Source organism: Leptonotus elevatus, chromosome 16, assembly GCF_054856555.1.
Source record: "Leptonotus elevatus isolate MCC_2025b chromosome 16, RoL_Lele_1.0, whole genome shotgun sequence".
Classification (NCBI taxonomy): domain Eukaryota; kingdom Metazoa; phylum Chordata; class Actinopteri; order Syngnathiformes; family Syngnathidae; genus Leptonotus; species Leptonotus elevatus.
The window spans coordinates 10,906,953-10,928,018 of NC_141254.1; the positions used below are offsets into that span (position 1 = coordinate 10,906,953).

The 21,066-nt window shown below is 41.7% G+C and overlaps 1 protein-coding gene across 12 annotated transcripts in view; it reads left to right on the forward strand.

Annotated features, from left to right (window-relative positions):
- nbeaa (neurobeachin a) overlaps positions 1–21,066 on the forward strand; it is a 65,052-nt gene that overhangs the window by 26,887 nt on the left and 17,099 nt on the right. For 2 of the 12 annotated variants that reach the window (XM_086097907.1, XM_086097909.1), the window contains exons 4-37: positions 1,025–1,120; positions 1,206–1,327; positions 2,756–2,882; positions 3,168–3,287; positions 3,921–4,067; positions 4,376–4,573; positions 5,428–5,561; positions 5,637–5,745; positions 6,576–6,728; positions 6,942–7,110; positions 8,117–8,196; positions 8,297–8,359; positions 8,486–8,583; positions 8,668–8,760; positions 8,949–9,057; positions 9,121–9,202; positions 10,033–10,156; positions 10,595–10,787; positions 10,853–11,530; positions 11,649–12,044; positions 12,144–12,361; positions 12,877–13,030; positions 13,980–14,003; positions 14,204–14,275; positions 15,358–15,538; positions 15,692–15,816; positions 16,283–16,351; positions 16,446–16,614; positions 17,385–17,743; positions 17,870–18,006; positions 18,113–18,264; positions 19,489–19,615; positions 19,982–20,101; positions 20,833–20,966. In XM_086097907.1, the coding sequence (XP_085954033.1) occupies positions 1,025–1,120; positions 1,206–1,327; positions 2,756–2,882; positions 3,168–3,287; positions 3,921–4,067; positions 4,376–4,573; positions 5,428–5,561; positions 5,637–5,745; positions 6,576–6,728; positions 6,942–7,110; positions 8,117–8,196; positions 8,297–8,359; positions 8,486–8,583; positions 8,668–8,760; positions 8,949–9,057; positions 9,121–9,202; positions 10,033–10,156; positions 10,595–10,787; positions 10,853–11,530; positions 11,649–12,044; positions 12,144–12,361; positions 12,877–13,030; positions 13,980–14,003; positions 14,204–14,275; positions 15,358–15,538; positions 15,692–15,816; positions 16,283–16,351; positions 16,446–16,614; positions 17,385–17,743; positions 17,870–18,006; positions 18,113–18,264; positions 19,489–19,615; positions 19,982–20,101; positions 20,833–20,966 (5,332 nt within the window). The remainder of the gene's footprint in view (positions 1–1,024; positions 1,121–1,205; positions 1,328–2,755; positions 2,883–3,167; positions 3,288–3,920; positions 4,068–4,375; positions 4,574–5,427; positions 5,562–5,636; positions 5,746–6,575; positions 6,729–6,941; positions 7,111–8,116; positions 8,197–8,296; positions 8,360–8,485; positions 8,584–8,667; positions 8,761–8,948; positions 9,058–9,120; positions 9,203–10,032; positions 10,157–10,594; positions 10,788–10,852; positions 11,531–11,648; positions 12,045–12,143; positions 12,362–12,876; positions 13,031–13,979; positions 14,004–14,203; positions 14,276–15,357; positions 15,539–15,691; positions 15,817–16,282; positions 16,352–16,445; positions 16,615–17,384; positions 17,744–17,869; positions 18,007–18,112; positions 18,265–19,488; positions 19,616–19,981; positions 20,102–20,832; positions 20,967–21,066) is intronic. The other 10 variants (XM_086097906.1, XM_086097917.1, XM_086097915.1 and 7 more) reach the window with 8 other exon arrangements.

Consider the following 21,066-nt stretch of genomic DNA (forward strand, 5'->3'; position numbering starts at 1 on the left):
GTGTGGGGCAGATTTGGGTCTTTTTCCTCGATGGTTGTAACTTGAAAAGCCAAGAAAGCGTGTGGGGGAATTCAGACATGTTTATCTGAACAAGAAATTGTGTAGAGCACGTTCAGGTCATTTGTTTCCACATTCCTCACAACGAGACAGGAAAGTATGTTCAGGTCCCCTCCACAGTCCACAAATGGTACTAAAGGCAAGAAAGTGTGTGGACGTTCAGGTCTTTTTACTTCGCAGTCCCTACAAAGTAGTGAAGCCAAAAAAGTGTGTGCAGAGTCCAATTTTAATGTAGTTCATGAAAACTATCAAAATAGCTTAAACTCTTAGTGAAAAAATATTTTTGTTAATAAAATAAAATTAAAACCTAATGTTTTATGTTAATAAAAGAAACAATTGTTATAAGTGAAAAGTTCCTTAGTTTTTGTCTTTGAGCTTTCAGGGCTCATTTTAAATGTATTTATTTTATTTTTTTACTGTATGGTCGAACTGTTGTTTTGGAATTGTTTGGGAATCACACAATACTAGTTAGTTAGTAGTAGTTTTCTTTTATACTCGCATTCTGCAAATACTCCATAAAACCAAAATTTAATACTAAACCAAAAAAAGAAAAAATTCAAGAAAAAAAGAAAAAATAACAAACTTGCTCTAAAAACTAATTAAAACAAACTGAAAAAAGTTACAACGAAATAAAAGCTAACTATAATAATAATAATAATAAATTCAAAACACTTCCCGGTGCAGATCCCCACAAATTATAGACAAATAAAGACAATGTGTGATGTTTGTTTCAGATGTCCTGATTTCAGCAGAAAGCTCTTCTTTCCAGACAGACAGACAGACAGACAGACAGACAGACAGATAGACAGGTCGATGTGGAGTTGCCATGGTATTGATGAGGCGATTGAGGGGCTTATTGATGTGATGTCACACCGCGTTCTCCCTCCACCAGGGAGCGCGTATCAATTTGTAAATGTCAATCACTCCTCTTCGCTCTCCTTCACTTCAAATCCTCGTGTCTTCGCAGCCCAGACACGCCATCAAGTTGTTGTCCGTGTTGAATCAGATGCCTCAGCGTCACGGCCCCGACACCTTCTTCAATTTCCCCGGACGCAGCGCTGCGGTATGTGATTTGGAACTCACCCACCGCTGGTTTTATTCTGAACACTTGGTTGTAAGCACGCGCGCTCCCGTTTGTGTCGCCGCAGGCCATCGCTTTGCCGCCTATCGCCAAGTGGCCGTACCAAAACGGCTTCACCATCAACACGTGGTTCCGACAGGATCCGCTCAACAACATCAACGTGGACAAAGACAAGCCGTACCTTTACTGGTGAGTCAGTCACCGGGGAAACCAAAACGGGTTTACTTTGGGAGGTAGAAAATGTGGGTTCGACTTAATCCCACTCTCATATTTTGGTATGGTATAAAAGTCACCGCTTATCCTAATTGGAAGCCTTTAACTTCAGAGAGACGGCTCGTTTGCTAAACTCTGCAAGCAGCCAATCATATTGTGCGCTGGATAGTAGTCCCCCTCACCTGCAGTGTCAATCAGTATTAGCAGCTATTGAAATTTTTTTTAAACCACGGTAAACCGTCAAACCGATAATCATCTTAATGCCTTGTCGGCATTAAGCTAGCGGACATTAAAGCAAAGTGATGTGGTTGTTTAAAATACGAAATACGCTGAGTATGGTAAACAACTACGTGTGTTTCCCTCGCAACCGTTTGCCGGGTGGCAGGTGCCCTCATCTTCCCCCCCTGTCCCCCTCCGGCCCTGCTAGCTCTTATCATGGTCCAGCAGGCGCTTGCTGTTGTCGTCCATCTTGTTGTCGTTCAGTTTGTGTGTGTAGATTACACGCTGCCATCTTGTACCCACAAACAGCAGCAGGGGGAGGCAGCTGCAATTGCTTCATTTGTTTTTATTTTGCTTTTAGGACAGGAAGTTTTTATTGTTATTTCTTGTCGCCGTGCTCATTTCTATTGTGTGTGGTGGCAGTTAATACGAATAACTGGAGATCACATTAATCATACGCGACAACCTGCAATGGACTATTGTTGACGTTGTGGATTATTTCTACTAGTTTTGTTTATTTCTGTCATGCAAGGTGGCGACTACCGTACCTTGGCGAGAGGAGCAATCACATTAATTATATGACGTGAATGCCCGCCCGCATGTGCCTGTGCATGCTGTGGAGATTTTTAGGAGTCTGTGGATTATGTCTACTTTATTTCTATTGTGCCAGGTTGTCGTTATGATTAATGGCCGAGAGTAATCATACGACATTTATTTTGCACCCTTTTATTTGCCTCTGTGGATTATTATTTTTTGGTCATTATTTTGATAGATTTGATAGATTTTTTTTTTTATGTTGAATTCCTAATAGTTGGGTTCATTCCTATTCAGTACATTGCACGTACCCATGATCGAGTTTGCGGTGGGGCGTCTTTGACTTTGTGGATTATTTCAATTTGTGCATTTTTATCTTGTTGAAGTTTACCTGGCAAGATGCAGAGATCACATTAATTATATGATACATCAATTGCACATGTGCATGCACGCGAATATGCTTTGGACTTTATTTGGACAGGTCATCGACTTCTACTGTGCATGATGGCTGTTACTGCAGTTGACAGCGGAAAGGCACTATTTTTATTAATTGTGATTGTAGTTGCGTTTATGTCTCTTGACAAAGTGGCTATTATCATGCCAAAGAACAAAGACAACATTACAATTGTCTCCCTCCCTTTTGTTTTGCAGCTTCCGCACCAGTAAAGGAATCGGCTACTCGGCTCACTTTGTGGGCAACTGTTTGATCGTGACCTCCCTCAAGTCCAAAGGAAAGGGCTTCCAACACTGTGTCAAGTACGACTTCCAGCCGCGAAAGGTGAGAACAACAAACAAGTGTGCAAAGAAAAAGGAAATTCGGTTAGCCTGCTTGTCGCACTTGACTGTGGCTTTATTGGAGAGAATGCTAGCCTCCTTAATGCTAACCAAGAGCAGCTATGATCATCTTATTGTACTATCAAAATTTTACATATTGTATTTCCTCATTTAAAATATTTTTTACTTAATCTATGAATGACCTGTCCTGTCTATCCATTTTACAAATGTAAAAGTTTTCAAACCCATGCTTAAACCGATTATTTATTTATTTATTTATTTTTTGCAGTGGTACATGATCAGCATCGTGCACATCTACAACCGTTGGAGGAACTCTGAGATCCGCTGCTATGTCAACGGGCAGCTGGTCTCCTACGGCGACATGGCCTGGCACGTCAACACCAACGACGTAAGAGAAACGCCGCCGACATTTAGTCCTTTCCCTGAGTCGCCCTCGGGCCGCTGTCCAACCCGGTCGTGAAGCAAAAAGCACCAAGTCGCCGCGGGGGTGGGGTGGGGGCGGGTGGTGGGGGGGGGGGGGGGTGGGTGGTGGGAGGAAGCGCGTCCTTCACAAGTTGACACTTTGTAGCATAAAAACAAAGTGTAAGCAAAAAGCTGTGTGGGTGTCTGTCATTGGTAGATGATACAAATGATGTCATCAATCACTGTGGAGTAGGTTTTGGCCACTTCACTTGCACAAGGAAAGAAGATCAAAGAGACGAAGCGTGATAGAATATAAATTGAGACATGATGAAATGTAGATTATAAATTCATGAGACATGAAATTATATGAATTTCATCAAAGTATATAGAATATGAATTGAGACTTGGTGATAAATTGTTGAGACATAAATGGCAGAAATGTTACAGAATATAAATTGCTAAGGTGTGAAATTTTTGACAATATATAAATAAATACACATACACAGCTACATCATTTGAATGATGAGGATGTTAAAAATGTCTGGCATTTTGTTTATGTACTGTGTGGGACATGATGAAAAGGTATCCCAGCTACATTATTCATGTTTGTTCCGCTTAGAGCTACGACAAATGCTTCCTGGGCTCCTCGGAGACGGCCGACGCCAACCGAGTGTTCTGCGGCCAGCTTGGTGCCATCTACGTCTTCAGCGAGGCGCTCAACCCCGCTCAGATCTTTGCCATACACCAGCTCGGTCCCGGATACAAGGTGAGACGTGATGAAATGATTCCGAATTTGCATTGCTGACATGATGAAATAATAGAAGTCAAATTGTTGAGGCATGATGAAATATGTAGTGTGTAAGAATATAACATCTAGCTGGCTAAAGCTAACGTCATATTAAATCTTGCTTTTTCTCTCTCTGCTGCTAATTGAATTAGCGTTCGTGTTAGCGCTTTGTTCATTAAGCTAATGCTTCCTCGCTTCCCGCTCCATGAAGCCGATTACACTTGGGTCTGCCCAGATGTTCCTCCCAGCCAACCTTGAACCTTTTACCTTTTCTCCACCCCCCACAGAGCACGTTCAAGTTCAAGTCGGAGAGCGACATCCACCTGGCCGAGCACCACAAGCAGGTTCTGTACGACGGCAAACTGGCCAGCTCCATCTCCTTCACGTACAACGCCAAGGCCACCGACGCACAGCTTTGCCTGGAGTCCTCGCCGCGAGAGAACGCCTCCATCTTTGTGCACTCGCCACACGCCCTCATGCTGCAGGTCTGTGTGTTTGTGTGTATGCGTGTGTGTACGTTTGCATGTGTGTGTGTGTGTGTGTGTAGGACGCTGAATGAAGGTCACAAAAATACTCAAAGTTGACATTTTCCAGAATGCAGGAAAGAGCATCTTGTTTTTGTTTTTTCCCCCTTTGGTGTTAATGTAGTTCATTTCATGTTAATTTATTTTTTTTAATCAAAAAGAAAAAAATATTTACACAATACAGTTTTTATTTTCTTAGTTTAATTAATATACAGTTGATTACATATGTTTTATGAATTAGATGTATTTTAATTGTATAAATTAAATCTTTTATTTGATGAATCTAAAGTTTTCCAACATTACTCTTTAGGTGTTGTATTTACACAATGTTATATACATTAAACATTCCTTAATTAGTACATTTAATATTTCACAAATTTAATATTAATTTAATATCACACAATAAAGCTTATGAATTGCTTTTTAGATGTATATATTAAATGCAATTTGCTGTATATATTAAAAAATATTAAACATATTTAAAAAAAAAAAACTCGTGTTTTTGTTCATATGACATTATTAATAAGCACAGTAATCTCCTTAAATGAGCCAAATTTAGAATGTATGGATGGATAATCAACTTAGAGAAAACATTGTTTTCTTACTAATGTTGTATTTATAAGTCTTTTGAAATTTATTTTCCTCCCATAAATGTTGAGATTCGGATGGTTTTAATGGTCTTACAAATAAGTTATAGCGCCACCTGCAGTCTGTCAGCATGGGCACACTTTTTGTTTCGATGCCAGGGCATGAAAAATGGTATTTATTGAAAGAAAAAAAAAACACAAGCTAAAATAACTTTTATCCAACTGCAGGATGTGAAGGCCATCGTGACGCACTCCATCCACAGTGCGATCCACTCCATTGGCGGCATCCAGGTCCTCTTCCCGCTCTTCGCCCAGCTGGACTATAAGCAGCTCAACGATGCTGCCGTGGACACCACTGTGTGGTCAGGAGTCGCCAAAACACCTATTTGTTGCGGATGTCGAATTGGATCTCATTCCAGCGTATACTCTGTTTGTAGTGCCACGCTGCTCGCCTTCTTGGTGGAGCTCCTCAAGAGCTCGGTCGCAATGCAGGAGCAGATGCTGGGAGGCAAAGGCTTCCTGGTCATCGGATACCTGCTGGAGAAGGTCGGTGAAAAAAAAGTCAGCCCCCGAAGCCAATGTCACTTAGCAACATGAAAAGCCCTGAAAAGATTGACGATGTTAGCCATTTGGGGTTTGTTGCACACTGTAGAATTTAAGAATAAAATTCTACCCCAGAAGCCAGTGTCACTTAGCAGTATGATATTTGGTAGATGTGTCCATAATGAGTAGACCCACAAAAAAGTCATGCCAGAAAAGTCACACGAAGTTTGCCATGTGGTTTTCAAGCGGACATTTTATGGTCTTAATTATGGAGGATCAAAAATTTTAAATAAATAAATGTATAAATAAACAAATAAATACATGAATAAAAGTAAACATAAAAACTGATATAAAAATATATATAATTCAAAAATTAAATACAAAAAAATGAATATAAATGGAAATTAAAACAACAATATAAAAAAAAACTGATTCAAAAAACAAATACAAATGTGGAAACAAATACAAAAAAAATAATAAATAGAATTAAATATCAATCAATAAATAAAACTGCTCTGCTCTCATATTTATTTATTTCATGCTGCTCTGTCAGGACGAAAGATTATTCAAATGAGGGAGCGGTCCTAAGCATGTCTTGGGTTGGACTCCGCCGTTACAAACTACTACGGTCGTTTTGGTCCTCAATACTTAATGACTTTTTCCAGACAAACTCATCCCAAAGGTTTTTTCCATTCACTACCGAATTTGAACCTTGTGTACAAGCCAGCTGGGGGATGCAAAATTCAGAAACCGTGATTCAAATACTAATAATTCAACTCTACAATGTTCTTCTCTTATGTTGCTCACTTGACGTTTCTTCATCTTGTGCGAAGTCGTCTAGGGTCCACATCACTCGGGCGGTCCTGGAGCAATTCTTGTCCTTCGCCAAGTACCTGGACGGTCTGCCCCACGGGGCGCCGCTCCTCAAGCAGCTGTGCGACCACGTCCTGTTCAACGCCGCCATCTGGATACACACGCCTGCCAAAGTTAGTGCGTGCGTGTGTGTGCGTGTGTGTGTGTGATGTGGGTATCTTAGCCACAAATAAGAAGGGGAAGGCGACAAAAGCCACTTTCACTCTGACTGTAAAATGGAGGTTTGAGGTTTATGTGTAATGTCCACATTTAATAATTGTGATGATATTGTGGTCCACGGACAGTAATAATGATTTGTGATGGTGTCGCGTGTGTGTGCGTGCCAGGTTCAGCTGTCTCTCTACACGTACTTGTCGTCGGAGTTCATCGGCACGGCGACCATCTACTCGACCATCCGGCGTGTGGGCACAGTGCTGCAGCTCATGCACACACTGAAGTACTACTACTGGGCCGTCAACCCACTAGACTGCAGCGCCATCACACCAAAAGGCCTCGGTAAGCGCAGTTTTTTTTTTTTTGTCTTCCCCCAGTATTACCCATGACGTACTGGCCACGTCGCCATGGCAACAGACCAAGCTTGATTGGCTTGATTTACTTAATTGAATTGTGCTGCGATGGAATGAATTTGCATGCGAATTGGTCGCAGCTTCACAAGCAGCTTAAACTCTGGATACAATTAGTTGTTGTATTGCATGATAAGGCACCTTAAGTAAAACAAAATCATAATTTTTTTAAATAGGTATTTCATCAATTAATAATAATAATTAAACAATTTACTTTTACATTTTCAAACATTTTCTTGCACATATGAAATAAATGTATACATTTTATCTTTCTTTTGTTCGCATTTTATTATTTATATATTTCCTTTTGAATATGTAATAATATTTGTGTTTTATGTATATGTAATGTGATTTTTTTTTAAGAACTTCATTTTTGAAATTTGATTTATGCTGATCTTATTACTAATATTGCAAATATTGCTAATGCCATTGATATTGCTATAGCTAACACCCCTAATGTTGCTTATATTGCTACTATAGGTCGTATTGCCATTATCACTAATATTACTGATATCAGTTATATTGCTAATGCTACTTACTTGGTCATAATGCTATTATCACTAAATGCTAGCATGACTAATATCACTAATATTATAGATCACTTATATTGCTAATTTCCTTTATATTGGTACTCTAAGTCATGTTGTTATTATCAATGATGTTGCTAACTTGGCTTACCCGGCTAATATTGCAATGATCTATTATCACCATGTTACTATTATCGCTCATCTCTCTTATTAATATAGCTGATGTGAGAAGATTGAGTATCACGTATCCATTTTGCCAATATCGGCATGTCGGGTTAGATCATGTGTACTTCTGTAGTAATATCATGTCCACTGTCTTATTTTGCAGATGAATATCTAGAAATAAATTTGTTTTCTTTAACGGGAAATGAAAAATGTGTGTATTACTAATATTTGTGTGTGGGTGTTCAGATGGACCTCGACCGTCCCAAAAGGAAATCATCTCCCTGCGAGCCTTCATGCTCCTCTTCCTCAAACAGCTCATACTTAAGGTAGGCATAAAAAGCTTGTTAGGGTAATATTGCTACCAACAGTATTACTAATATGGTGTATGGTGAAAATATTGCTAATGCTCTGCTTGTGTGTTTCTAGGACCGGGGTGTCAAGGAGGATGAGCTACAGAGTATTCTCAACTACCTGTTGACCATGCACGAGGTTGGTGCTTTTAAAATATCCTGCTAATGTGGCTAATATTGCTAATGTAGCTCATATTATTGCTGTTATCACAAATAGTCAAAGGATCGTCATAAGTTGTAATGTTGTCTTTTCCGCCCCCTACAGGACGAGAACATTCACGATGTGCTGCAGTTGCTGGTGGCGCTCATGTCTGAGCACCCGGCCTCCATGATTCCCGCCTTTGACCAGAGGAACGGGATAAGGTGAGGCGGACGTCGTCAGCTAACCTCCCACCCGGAAAAAGAACTAAAATAACATAAATGTGTGCGTATGTGTGTGTGCCGCAGGGTGATCTGCAAGCTGCTGGCCTCCAAGAGCGAGAGTATTCGAGTACAGGCCCTCAAAGTACTTGGATACTTTCTCAAGCACCTTGGTCATAAGTAAGTACATTTTTATCTATAAAAAAGACGGTAATGTTGCTAATCATGTTAAAATTGCTAACGTAGCGTAAATAGCTTATTCTGCTAATGTCGCTTACGTCTCATTTTTCACTAATATTTTGCTAAAACTACTAATATTGATAAAATGGGTACTATATTAACATTGGTACTATAATGTATTTGTTTAGGAGGAAGGTGGAGATCATGCACACTCACAGTCTATTCACACTGCTTGGCGAGCGTTTGATGATGCACACCAACACCGTGTCTGTCACCACCTACAACACTCTCTACGAGGTACGTGATTGGCTACCCGGTTACCGTGGCGATGCGCTCACTCACTCACTATGGCATTTGCAGATCCTGACGGAGCAGGTGTGCACGCAGGTGGTCCACAAGCCACACCCAGAACCGGACTCCACCATCAAGATCCAGAATCCCAGTGAGTCGCCACCCTGTTACACTATGCTAATGTTGTTAATGTTCCTAATTAGCTAGGAATTTGCCAATCCTTACTAACTAGCTAGGATCGCTAATTTTGTCCTATTATCAGTGATATTGTTAATGTTGCAAGCATTGCCGATATGTGAAGCACAGATTGCTAATTTCCATGATCATAAATAGCATGCAATGTTGCTAAAATGGTTAGTATCGGGAATGTAACTAGAATCATTCAACTTCAGCCGTATTGTTATCACTAGTAGTGCTAATATTGCTAAAATACCTGATGTCCTAAATATAGCCCAAATCTCTTAATTTGTGCAACATTTTATCCTAAAGCTAAGTCACTTAAAGTTTAAGTACCACTGATTGTCACACCCACCTGAGAGGGGCGAAATTCATTCTCCGCATTTGACCCCTGAAGGAGCGGTGAGCAGCAGCAGGGGCCGCACTCAGGAATCATTTGGTGATCTAATGTTGCTAAAATGGCTAATATCAGAAATATAGCAATTATCACTAATTTCAACAATATTATCATGCATTTCGCCATTGTCACCAAGGTTGTTGAAATGGCAAATGTTGCTAAAATTGCTATACCATAAATTCAGCCAAGATTGCAAATTTCAACAATGATTTTGTCACTCATGCTATTATGGCTAATAATACTAATGTTGCTAAAATGGTTAATACCCTAAAAATAGCTATGATCTCTATTTTGGCAATATTTTGTTACTAGTGTAGCTAAGATTGCTAATGCTGCTATTATTGCCAATGCCGCTCATATGGCTAACATTGTTAGGGGCTAACGTGCTATATATTTACTATATGCAGTGATCCTGAAAGTTGTTGCCACGCTGCTGAAGAATTCGTCTCCCAGCTCCGAGCTGATGGAAGTCAGGAGACTTTTCCTGTCCGACATGATCAAACTCTTCAGCAACAGCAGAGAAAACAGACGGTACCTGTCACGCAACTCCTTAAGGCCTTTTTCAGACTGGCAGCACAAAAAAAGAAGAAGTTATTATTACTATGATTATAATTAGTTTGTCAGTTTATGGTAGCTGATGATCTAGTTAGTTAGTTAATTAGTTTAGAAAGTTAGTTGGTTAGCTGGTTATTTGATTGGTTAGTGTCTTGACAAGTTAGCAGATTGGGTTATTAAACAATTTTTAAAAATAAATGCTGCTTATATGGTAGGTTTCAGTAGCTTGATAGCTAGCAATTTAGGTGGCTGGTTAGCTGGTTGGTTGGTTAGTTAGTTAGCTAATTCAGTAGTTGCCAAGTCAGTAGTGGTTGCTCCGTTAATTTGTTGCTGTTCCATTTCCGTACATGGCTTTCTTCAGTTGGGTTGAGAGCGCCACCAATCATTTGTGTATATGCTACATTTGAATTGCAGCTGCCTGCTGCAGTGCTCGGTGTGGCAGGACTGGATGTTCTCGCTGGGCTACATCAACCCAAAGAATCCTGAGGAGCAGAAGATCACCGAGATGGTCTACAACATCTTCAGGATCCTGCTCTACCACGCCATCAAATACGAGTGGGGCGGCTGGAGGGTCTGGGTGGACACGCTGTCCATAGCGCACTCCAAGGTCTGAGCCGCACTACACCTTCATATGGCTAATACGGATGATGGCTAACATTGCTATGGCTACAGGTGACATACGAGGCCCACAAGGAGTACCTGGCCAAGATGTACGAGGAGTACCAGCGTCAAGAGGAGGAGAACATGAAGAAAGGCAAGAAAGGCTCCGTGTCTACCATCTCGGGCCTCTCCGCCTCTCCGGCACCCGTCGTCAACGGCAACCTGGAGATGGACGACGCCTCTCAGACACCCGAGAGCGAGGCCGAGTACAGCGAGGGCGGAGGCGGCGGGGCCGGGGGCGACTCATCCCGCAACCTGCTGGCGGACGGCGCTGTTAAGCGTGGCGACCCCGAGCAAGGCGCCGGTGTGAGGGTGGAGGTCCACGACCTGCTGGTGGACATCAAAGCCGAGAAGGTGGAGGCCACTGAGGTGAAGCTGGACGACTTGGACTTGAGTCCTGAAGGCCTGAGTGGGGGCGGCGGAGTGGGCAGCGGCGGGTCCATGGAGAACGGACCCCTGGTGGAGGTGGACTCGCTCCTGGATAGTGCCTACTGTGCTGTGGTGCAGAACCTTAACGGCACCCTGTTGCCCAAAGACGACGGAGCCACTGCGGCTGTAGCGGTCCGTGTGCCGCCAAGTTTGGGCCTCTCAGGTGTCACCTTGGAGGACGACGGCATCATGGGACCCCTCATCACGCTGGCTGACGAGAAGGACAGTGTACCCACCAACAACGGATTCCTCTTCAGCAAGGTACCAACGGGTCACCTGCATGCTAACATTTGCTAATGCTAATGCTAGCGTAGCTGTCCAAAAGAGCTAAACAATTTACAACACACGATCCGTATGAAACTTTTTGCGATTCTTCCAGGTCGACGAGAAGCTCCTCCCAGCTCTGGCGGCTACTGACACCCTGGTCCTGCCCGGTCCGGATCAGCCCGCCCCGCCAGGCGGCACCAGCACCAGTGATGACCTCAGCCTGCTGGCCCATATGACCAGCTGCAGCTCAGCCAGTGATCTCCCAGAGGACGGGCCCTTCAAGATCCAGAGCCCGCTGGCTGACATCAGTTCCATCGCAGAGGCCCGGAACCAGGCGACGTCTCGGTCAGACTTTCCTGAGGGTGACGCGCACGGGGCGACGGGCGCCGATGGCGAGGCGGCGTCTCTCAAGGCCGGAGGAGGAGGAGACACGGCCAGCGTCACGTCGGATACTGAGAGGTCTGATGACGGCAAAGAGAAGAAGATATCAACGACTGCAACCACACAGGTGAGCACCAAAGTGCTCGGGTTTCAAGTTAGGGTTTGAAACCAGTGTTAGGGTATCAAATTGGGTTTGAAATGACACATTGTTAACTCTCAATGTCAGGCTCTGCACGGCCGCAGCGCTGCCCAGCTGGAGCGAGACCTTCGTGTGGATCTGGGCTTCAGGGGGATGCCCATGACAGAAGAGCAGAGGCGCCAGTTTAGCCCTGGGCCGCGCACCACCATGTTCCGCATTCCGGAGTTCAAGTGGTCGCCCATGCACCAGAGGCTGCTCACTGACCTTCTCTTTGCACTGGAGACCGACGTGCACGTGTGGAGAAGGTGAGGCACTTTGGGAAAATTCAGCCCCCGCAGATGGTTTCACATGAAATTTGGTGTATGTGGCTATCATGAGTAGACCTACAAAAAGGTCTTAAGAAGACATACCTAAAAACACACAGGAAGTCTGCTATGTTGGTTTGAAGTAGCCATTTTGGCTCATTTTGACAAGTCATGCAAATTTGAAAATGTAGCCCAGGAAGCCAGTTTCAGTCAGCAACATGACATTTGGTAGGCATTTATATCATGAGTACGACCACAAAAAAACGTCTCAAAAACCCATGCAGTAAAATGAACGGTAAGTCTGCCATTTTGGTTTTAAGCGTCCATTTTGGTCAAACACACTAATTCAAACACTGACCACAGTTTCACCTAGCAACATGAAATGTGGTAGATGTATCTATCAAGATTAGACCCACATAAAAGTCTCAAGAACCCAAGCCATAAAACAAAACAAAAAAATTAAGTTTACCATTTTGGTTTGAAGTGGCCATTTCAGATAAATGTTCTCATTGCAGCCACTCCACCAAGTCGGTGATGGACTTTGTCAACAGCAATGAGAACATCATCTTCGTGCACAACACCATCCACCTCATCTCCCAGATGGTGGACAACATCATCATCGCCTGTGGGGGCATCCTGCCGCTCTTGTCTGCTGCCACCTCGCCCTCCGTAAGTGGCTCCACGTTGTGGCGGCTGGGGGGAACTGATGCCACGTGTTGTTGCGACGGTGACACCTTGTGGTGACACAAGGCATGTCTTAAAAAGTAAAAAAAAACTAACAACAAAAACCCACTTTTTTTGTTTCCTTTCTGGGGTCTAACTTATACTAACAGTATTTATTCTTTGTTTAAAAGGGTGTCGGCAGAACCATAAACATTTTTTATGTTTACAAATAAAAGGTTGTGATTATCCTAAAAAAAAAAAAAAGACGTTTACTGTAATCCTTAAAAATGCCACATTGTGTCCATTTATTTCAAGAAAAATAATAGTGCAAACTCAGCGAATGAGAGATCCTAAAATGGCCTTCATTAATTGTAAATGCCTTCAAAGTCTTACAAAGACTATAATTTATGTAATTGAATAAGTCTTTAAAAGTGTTTAAGTTAATGTAAGTGGCCTGAAAACGATCTTAAATCTGGAAATGTTGGTGAAATGTTCTATGATGGTGGCCTTAAAATGTCTAAATAAAAAAATATTGCATTTAATAGACAAAGACGAAGAATCTTAAATTGAAAAGTTTTAAATTTGATCAAAGTGTTCAACTTGATCCAAATCTTTAATTTGATGGAAAAGGCACAAAAAAAACGGAAGTGTTTGAAATTTGACCTAAAAGACGTGATGAATTAAGCTTTAAAAAGTAGTTAAAAAATATCATGTTTATATTGCTATTGTAACAGGTTAAAATTGATTTGGGCAGTTATGCAATTAGGCGATCGTGTCCTTAATACAGTTTTTAGATTTGCCTTCCTTGAAGCCGCCAGACACCCTGTTTGAACATCTTTCTGACTTAACCAACTTCATTTGTTGTTCATTTATATAAATTGCTGTTTTCTTTTCCTCTCTGTGTGTGTTTTTTGTCGTCTTTTGGTTGTTGTCGTGTGTGTTTTTGCATGTGCAGACTTCTAAGAGTAGTGCCAGCAGTGTAAGTTTGCTTCCTTCCTTTTTACTCTCTTTTCCTTCTTTTTGGGTGGGTGGGGTGTGCCCAGCTCTCAATCTCTGAATTTTGCTATTAAAAAAAAAAAACTGAATTCCCACGGGGAAAGACATTGTGTTGGACCTTGTGGGTTCCACTGTTATCTTGTATTAGTTTCTCCTATACTCCGTTTGTATGGACCTTTTAAGAGGATGACGGGAGCGGCTGTGAAGGGCGAGGAGGTGACGCCCGTCCCGGGGGGAGGAGGCGAGGGGGGCGAGGTGGGTAAAGCGTAAAAAAAGAACCTGAATGACGTCACCACCGGGGGAGCTCCCAGCATCAGTGTGTCCTCACGTGTGTGTGTGTTTGTGTGTGTTTGTGTGCGCACTTTTGCCTTGCTCACTGGAGTGATTGACGGGTGAATTATTGCACTGCTAAGTCACACGCAACTTCACTTGCGATGCCACCGGCATGATGCGCACCTCCTCACTCTCTGAGACGAAGAAGTACGACCCACGCGCCACATACATTCTCAAGAGTCTTGTCATATTTGCCGCACTATTTTAGCCAATATTTTTCAAAACTTTAATTAATTCAAATGTATTTCTTCATTTGTCTTTTTCTATTGTAAAATAAATAAATAAATAATTCTAATTCTATTCTATAAATAATTCTATATATAAATGTTTTAAATAAAATAATTTTAAAGGTTTATACTTTAATTAGTTATGAAGAATAAAAAATTAGCCTGAACTATTTTAAATAACCCTTTCACATGAAAATATTAATATAAACACTTTCATAATTTTAATTGAATTAAATAAATGTTTTATTATAATTACATTAAAAATAACTGCATGGAATTTCATTGTATTTCCTTTTATATAAAAGCAACTTTTTTATGATAGTGATAATTAAATAATGTGTGAAATATTTAAGTGTTTTTCCATTTTATTAAATAATTGGTTAGTGGATTATAGTTAAATTATTTATTACCTACATTAACATAATCTTTTTTTAAATTAAAATGAACAATTTCACATAAAATATTAGTAAAATAAACTCACATTTTTGTTATTTATACTGATTAAATAATAATAAAATTATAAATTAATTAATAAAATGAGAATGAAGTATTTTATTAAAACAAACTACTTTATTCATAAACTATTCATTATCACTATGAGTAAATTAATTACTAATTATACTATACACAAATGAGCTTTTTTTTTTGTGTATTTATTTATTTTTACTACAAATAACCTGGCTCATTTGTTCCTTTAAAATAAATCAAATGTGACCCTTCAGCAAAAAAGTTCACCCGCCCCTGCTCTGCTCAATGACCTCATCCTCGCCCATTTAGACGGAACTGGAGAACATCGAGGCGACACAGGGCATGTCGTCGGAGACGGCCGTCACCTTCCTGTCGCGGCTGATGGCCATGGTGGACGTGCTGGTGTTCGCCAGCTCGCTCAACTTCAGCGAGATCGAGGCCGAGAAGAACATGTCCTCCGGCGGCCTCATGAGGCAGTGCCTCAGACTTGGTGAGTGAGCAGTCTTGTGCTTTTTGCAAATCGCATGTCATCAGTGTGTGGAGCTAATCAATCGACTGCGGATTTTTTTAAACATTCTGTCACCTCTCCATTTAAATGTAACCCGTGTTGGCCATTTTGTGTTCTATACTTGTTGTGTGTCAGTGTGCTGCGTGGCAGTGAGGAACTGTCTGGAGTGCCGGCAGAGGCAGCGGGAACGTAACTGCAAGACTTCTTTAACCAGCAGCAAGTCGCAGGACAGCCTGCACGCCGCCACCGCCGCCAGCAAGGTGGCGCTCTCGCTCTCTTTATTACACATGCACTCTCGTACAGAAAGCCATGTATGCCCACATTGTAATATATTATCTCGCGATATTCATATTTTGCTACTCATGACAAACTGACAAACAAAATATTTTCTTCCATAAAATTAAGGAAGGACTTCCAACTAATTTAATGCATTATTGTAAAAAGTATTTAAAAGATTCACTATATTCTTTGGAAATCTGTGTAAATCATTTGAATAAATAAATTCTGTTTAGTTGCATAATATTACACAAATAACCTGTAGAAGTGACACCAAATGGCGCTAATTTGGTTGGAAGTTGGCTTTTAAAATATTTAAACCTATTTGCATGTTTGTTGCTAAATCTGTTTGTAGCAGCACAATAAATGGACATGCATGGTTTCCATCATGCAACCACTGCATGCATGCATGACATCATAGTTGACCACGTGTTTATGGTCCATGTTCAGCAGGACCCGGACCGCCTCTTGCAGGACGTGGACATCAACCGTTTGCGCGCGGTGGTTTTTCGAGATGTGGTAAGTGCGCCGTGTTGCGTTAGCCAAACCACCCGTCACATCATGTGATTGCTTAACATGATTGGTGTTGTTTTTTTTTACCCCCTCATTGCAGGATGACAGCAAGCAGGCTCAGTTCCTGGCCCTGGCTGTTGTCTACTTCATCTCAGTGCTGATGGTGTCCAAGTACCGAGACATCCTGGAGCCTCAGCGAGAGATCAGCAGGTCCACCAGCCTGTCCGGGCGCAGTATCCGACACGAGATCAACTCGCCCACTAGCACAGGTGACTTAAGACCCTTTTTTCTATTAAAAAACATAATGCAAATGTGCCTTGAGGTACAAGTTGAATTTGTTCCTTGACCATCCTTGTAAGTCACAACGCATGTGCTGCATTCCAAGTCATCTTTTTCCATTGAAATGAATGGAAACAAAATTTATCCGTTCCAGCGTGAACAGTTTCCTAATTTTTTTGCTTCAATTCAATGGTCATTGTGCTGCTCCTCATTTTTTATGTTTAGTTTAACTGTAAACTATAACCGCAAGTGACAAAAAACAGCTTGAAGCCTCTTTTTCTTGACATAGCAAATTTTGGCCAAGCAAAAACACTCAGCCTAACCATGGCTCGTTTTTCCAAAAACTCGAAAGTCGTACCACTTGTATCTCAAAGCACAACTCTACTATCAACTGTTCAGAGACACATTAAAAATAAACATCTAGAGGCGTCAAAATTGAGCATCAGACACTACAGTATACTGCTGTTCAAAAGATGAGCCTTGATAGTAGAAACAGTAGAAAATGGCTTTTGAATAGTCTATGACAAATCTACAAAACATTAGGGCTGGGTTTTAAAAATCGAGTAATCAATATTGAATAATCAATATTGAATCGAATTTTCTTTTCAAGGCCGATATTTATAAATTCTTAAGAAAATAGAATTTTAAAGGCCACGAACATCTTTACCAGTTAAAAATTTAAATCGAATCGATTGAGGAAATTAGAATCGATACTAAACATGTCAAGAATGTTACAATGATTTTCTCCTTGCGTCTCCAGAGCACCCGTCCTCGGCCTTCTCCGACCGCGACAAGCAGACGCCCACCCCCGTGGACGACTCCCCCCGCGCCGGCCTGCCCCACACAGACTCGGGCATCGGCGAGGAGGGCCACGTGGGCGGCTCCCTCAACGGCTCCGAGATGGGCCTGGGGCTTGGCCTGGGCCTGGTGGGGCGGGAGACGGACAGGGACCGAGATCGGGACGTGGGCGGCGGCCCAGCCGACCTGCTGTGTAGTTTGTCGGACGTCAGGAGGTCGCAGGAAAGCCTTCTGGATTCCCCTCGCAACCCCAACGCCGGACAGGCGCCCCCTTCGTCTATTTCCAGCATCAGCCAGACCAATAAAGGCATCAACGTCAAGGTGATGAAGATCGTTGGGAAAAGCCTGAAACTCAGAGCTACGTGTTACAAAGCATCATGAAAATCGTTAAAATTGCACCGTGTGCTTGAAGTTGTAGCAAATTCCATCCCTCTGCCTCGAATGTAGGAGATCCTGAAGAGCCTGGTGGCCGCTCCGTTGGACGGCGGCGAGTCAGGCCAAGAGTCCGGCCCGACGCCGTACCACCCCGATCCCGCCTTGAAGACTCACCCCATGCTGCCCATGCAGTTCCACTCCTTTGATAGGTTAGTTTCCTCTCTCGTCAGGTTGTCATCCGGCAGCGAGTCGATGCTCTTTTGGACTGCCGCCATCATCTCCTCATCAATAGTAACCACTCTGTCTGTCTCACAGGAGCGTCATGGTTCCGGTGAAAAAGCCGCCGCCCGGCAGCCTGTCCGTCAATACAGTGGGTACGCCCACTACCGGGGGCGCCGCCGCCGGCAGCACGCCGAATATATTTGCCGCCGCCACGGCAACGCCCAAGAGCATGATCAACACCACAGGTGACCGATCACGTCCATGCATACATAAACCCCTGCGAAAAATGCATTTGGGCTAAGAATCGGGTCAATGCGACGCCTCACAGAATGCTAATGGGAACATCCATCGGAAATTGTGTTAGTCAGACGTGCGGTGGTGTGCATCCAAGGAGCATAATGGAGCTCCCTCACATGGATTTGTTTCTATTGATCGCCATGCTGTCTGCACTAACCACAAAGGGAGCAGGCAGAGGAGCATTTATTTTGTTTTTACATTATTAGTTACTTTAATGATTTTTTCATTGATTGCTATTTGGTAGTTATAGTAGTTGGTTGTTTGTTTTTAATTGAGCTATTTTAATTGAGCTATTTTTTTTACATTATTATTATTATATATTATTATTATTTTATTTAATTGGTTACTCATCTAAATTAAAAAAAAGCTGCATTTATTAAAAGTGTGATTATGAATATATTTGCAAACGTATGTGTATATACCATGTGTGTGTGTGTGTATGTATATATATATATATATATATATATATATATATATATATATATATATATACAGTACATGTAGTTATGTATGTGCATATATTTATAGTAATTTTACAAAAAACTAGATTTTTACTTTAGTTTAATTATTTATTAAATTGTTTTTTGTTTATTGGAATGTTTTAGTTGTTTGAATTATTTTTACATCTTATGTAATTTTTTTGTCAGCTACAATGATTGATTTTTAAATGGTTTTTCATTATTTTTTCAATGATTTTTATTGATTCATGTTGTTTGTTTATTTAGTTATTTTTATTACTTTTTTGTCATTTATTTATTATTATTAAAATAAAGGCACTGGTGTCGAGCGGGAACCCGGGCATCTACAAAAACATCACTTTTCAGGGGGAAAAGCTTTCTTTTTTTTTAACCGTTAACATTGAACTGTCAAAGAGAGCAAGCCTTGTTTAACATTATTTGTCAATGATTTGTAAAAATGTAATCTTCTTCTTTCGGCTTTTCCCTTCAGGGTTAAAATGAATAAATAAAAATACACACCAATGCTGGGATTGAATATTATCGATTTGTGAAAAAATCAAATTGACCAAATTTGGATGTAGGAGGTCACACCCCCACCCCCTGACAGTGACTATAAGTGGTTGATTTATTTTCAGTCATCTGCATTTTAACCGTGCACTACCGGCTCACATTGACCACATTGTTACTTACTGTGTACATGTCCATCTTGTCCAGGCGCCACGGACTCCGCGTCGTCGTCATCGTCTTCGTCGTCATCGTTTGTGAACGGGGCCACCAGCAAGAATTTGCCCGCCGTCCAAACGGTGGCACCCATGCCTGAAGACAACATGGAGAACATGAGGTCAGAACGAGCCTTCGACCCGCCCCCCTTTCTTCCTCTTCCTCTTCCTCATATGGCTTCAGTTTTTCTTTACTTCCTGCTTCACCTGCTCTCGCTTCTTCCATTGGTCCTCATCCTACCCCCCCCCCCCTTCCCCCACCCCACCCGGTCTCTTGAAATGTGCTTTATGGATCAAGGTAAAGTTACTGTAATTATTATAATAAAATGATAATAATAAAGTATGTCCCATACATGTCTTTTGTGTGCCGATTGATTTTGAACGTGCTTAAATTAGACCTGTTTAGTTTGTACGAGTGGTGTTAGTGTGCACCCACGTCCCTTAATCATGCGTGTGTACGTGTGTGTGCGTGTGTGTTTGTGTTGCAGTGCCTATTGTGAGGTGGCGCAGTGTGCATTGCGCAGTGGTCAGACGCCCCCTGAGCTCAAGTCTTTTAGCTCTCTGGCAGGCTTCCAGGCAGCCCCCCGAGATGCAGGACAGTGTTTTAGGCAAGGAATATGCGCCGCCAAGTACCCCCCCAACGTATCGCCTTCCATGCCCCACCCACCTTCACCACATGCATACACACAAACTAAAGTGCTTAAAAACTAAAATAATAATCCATATATCAAGATACCACGGTATTGTCGTAATGTTGTCTATATATAAAGTTAGCGTTGTTGCTGTTCCACCCCAGTCCAGTAGATGGCGGTAGTGAATATTACCAATTTTAAAACAAACAGATGGGCCAGGTTAAAAGAAAAACGTGAAAAAGTTCATTTTGGTCAACAGAAAAACATGAAAAAAATACTTGACCAAAGTTGTTCAATGTTTCATTTGCAAATTTTATTTGATATTTTTTAACAAATGTATTTATTTAAATGAACTAAACAGTTTTTCAATAAAGTTAATAAGTTTAAGTTTAATATTTTTTTAAATTTATTTTTTATTCACAATCAACCAACTGAACAATTATTCCAAATATTCAATGAAAAATTGTTCAATGTCGATGTAAAGTCAAAAAATATATATAAAAAAAAAAACATTTATATTGTAAAAAACAAACAAATTAAATCTAAAAAATCTGACATTGGATTCTTAAAGCCGTATCACCCAGTGCGTGCGTGTCTTTCCTCCCTTTTGTTTCGTCTCATGCGCTCCCCTGCCCGCATTTTCACACCCTCACCGGGCTGTGACGTCGCCAGCGGGCTAACGTTGATTTGCTGTCTTCCCCTTGCAGCATCACCACCAAGCTTGAGCGAGCCCTGGAGAAGGTGGCGCCGCTCCTTAGGGAAATTTTTGTGGACTTTGCGCCCTTCCTGTCCCGCACGCTGCTGGGAAGTCATGGGCAGGAGTTGCTCATTGAAGGTACAGGTGCTGTACAACAAACCTTTCTACTATACGCGTCTGCTCTTGCACAGCCACCCTGTCCACAGAGAGTGAGAGAGTGAAACTTTAGGCGAGTGAATGAGTG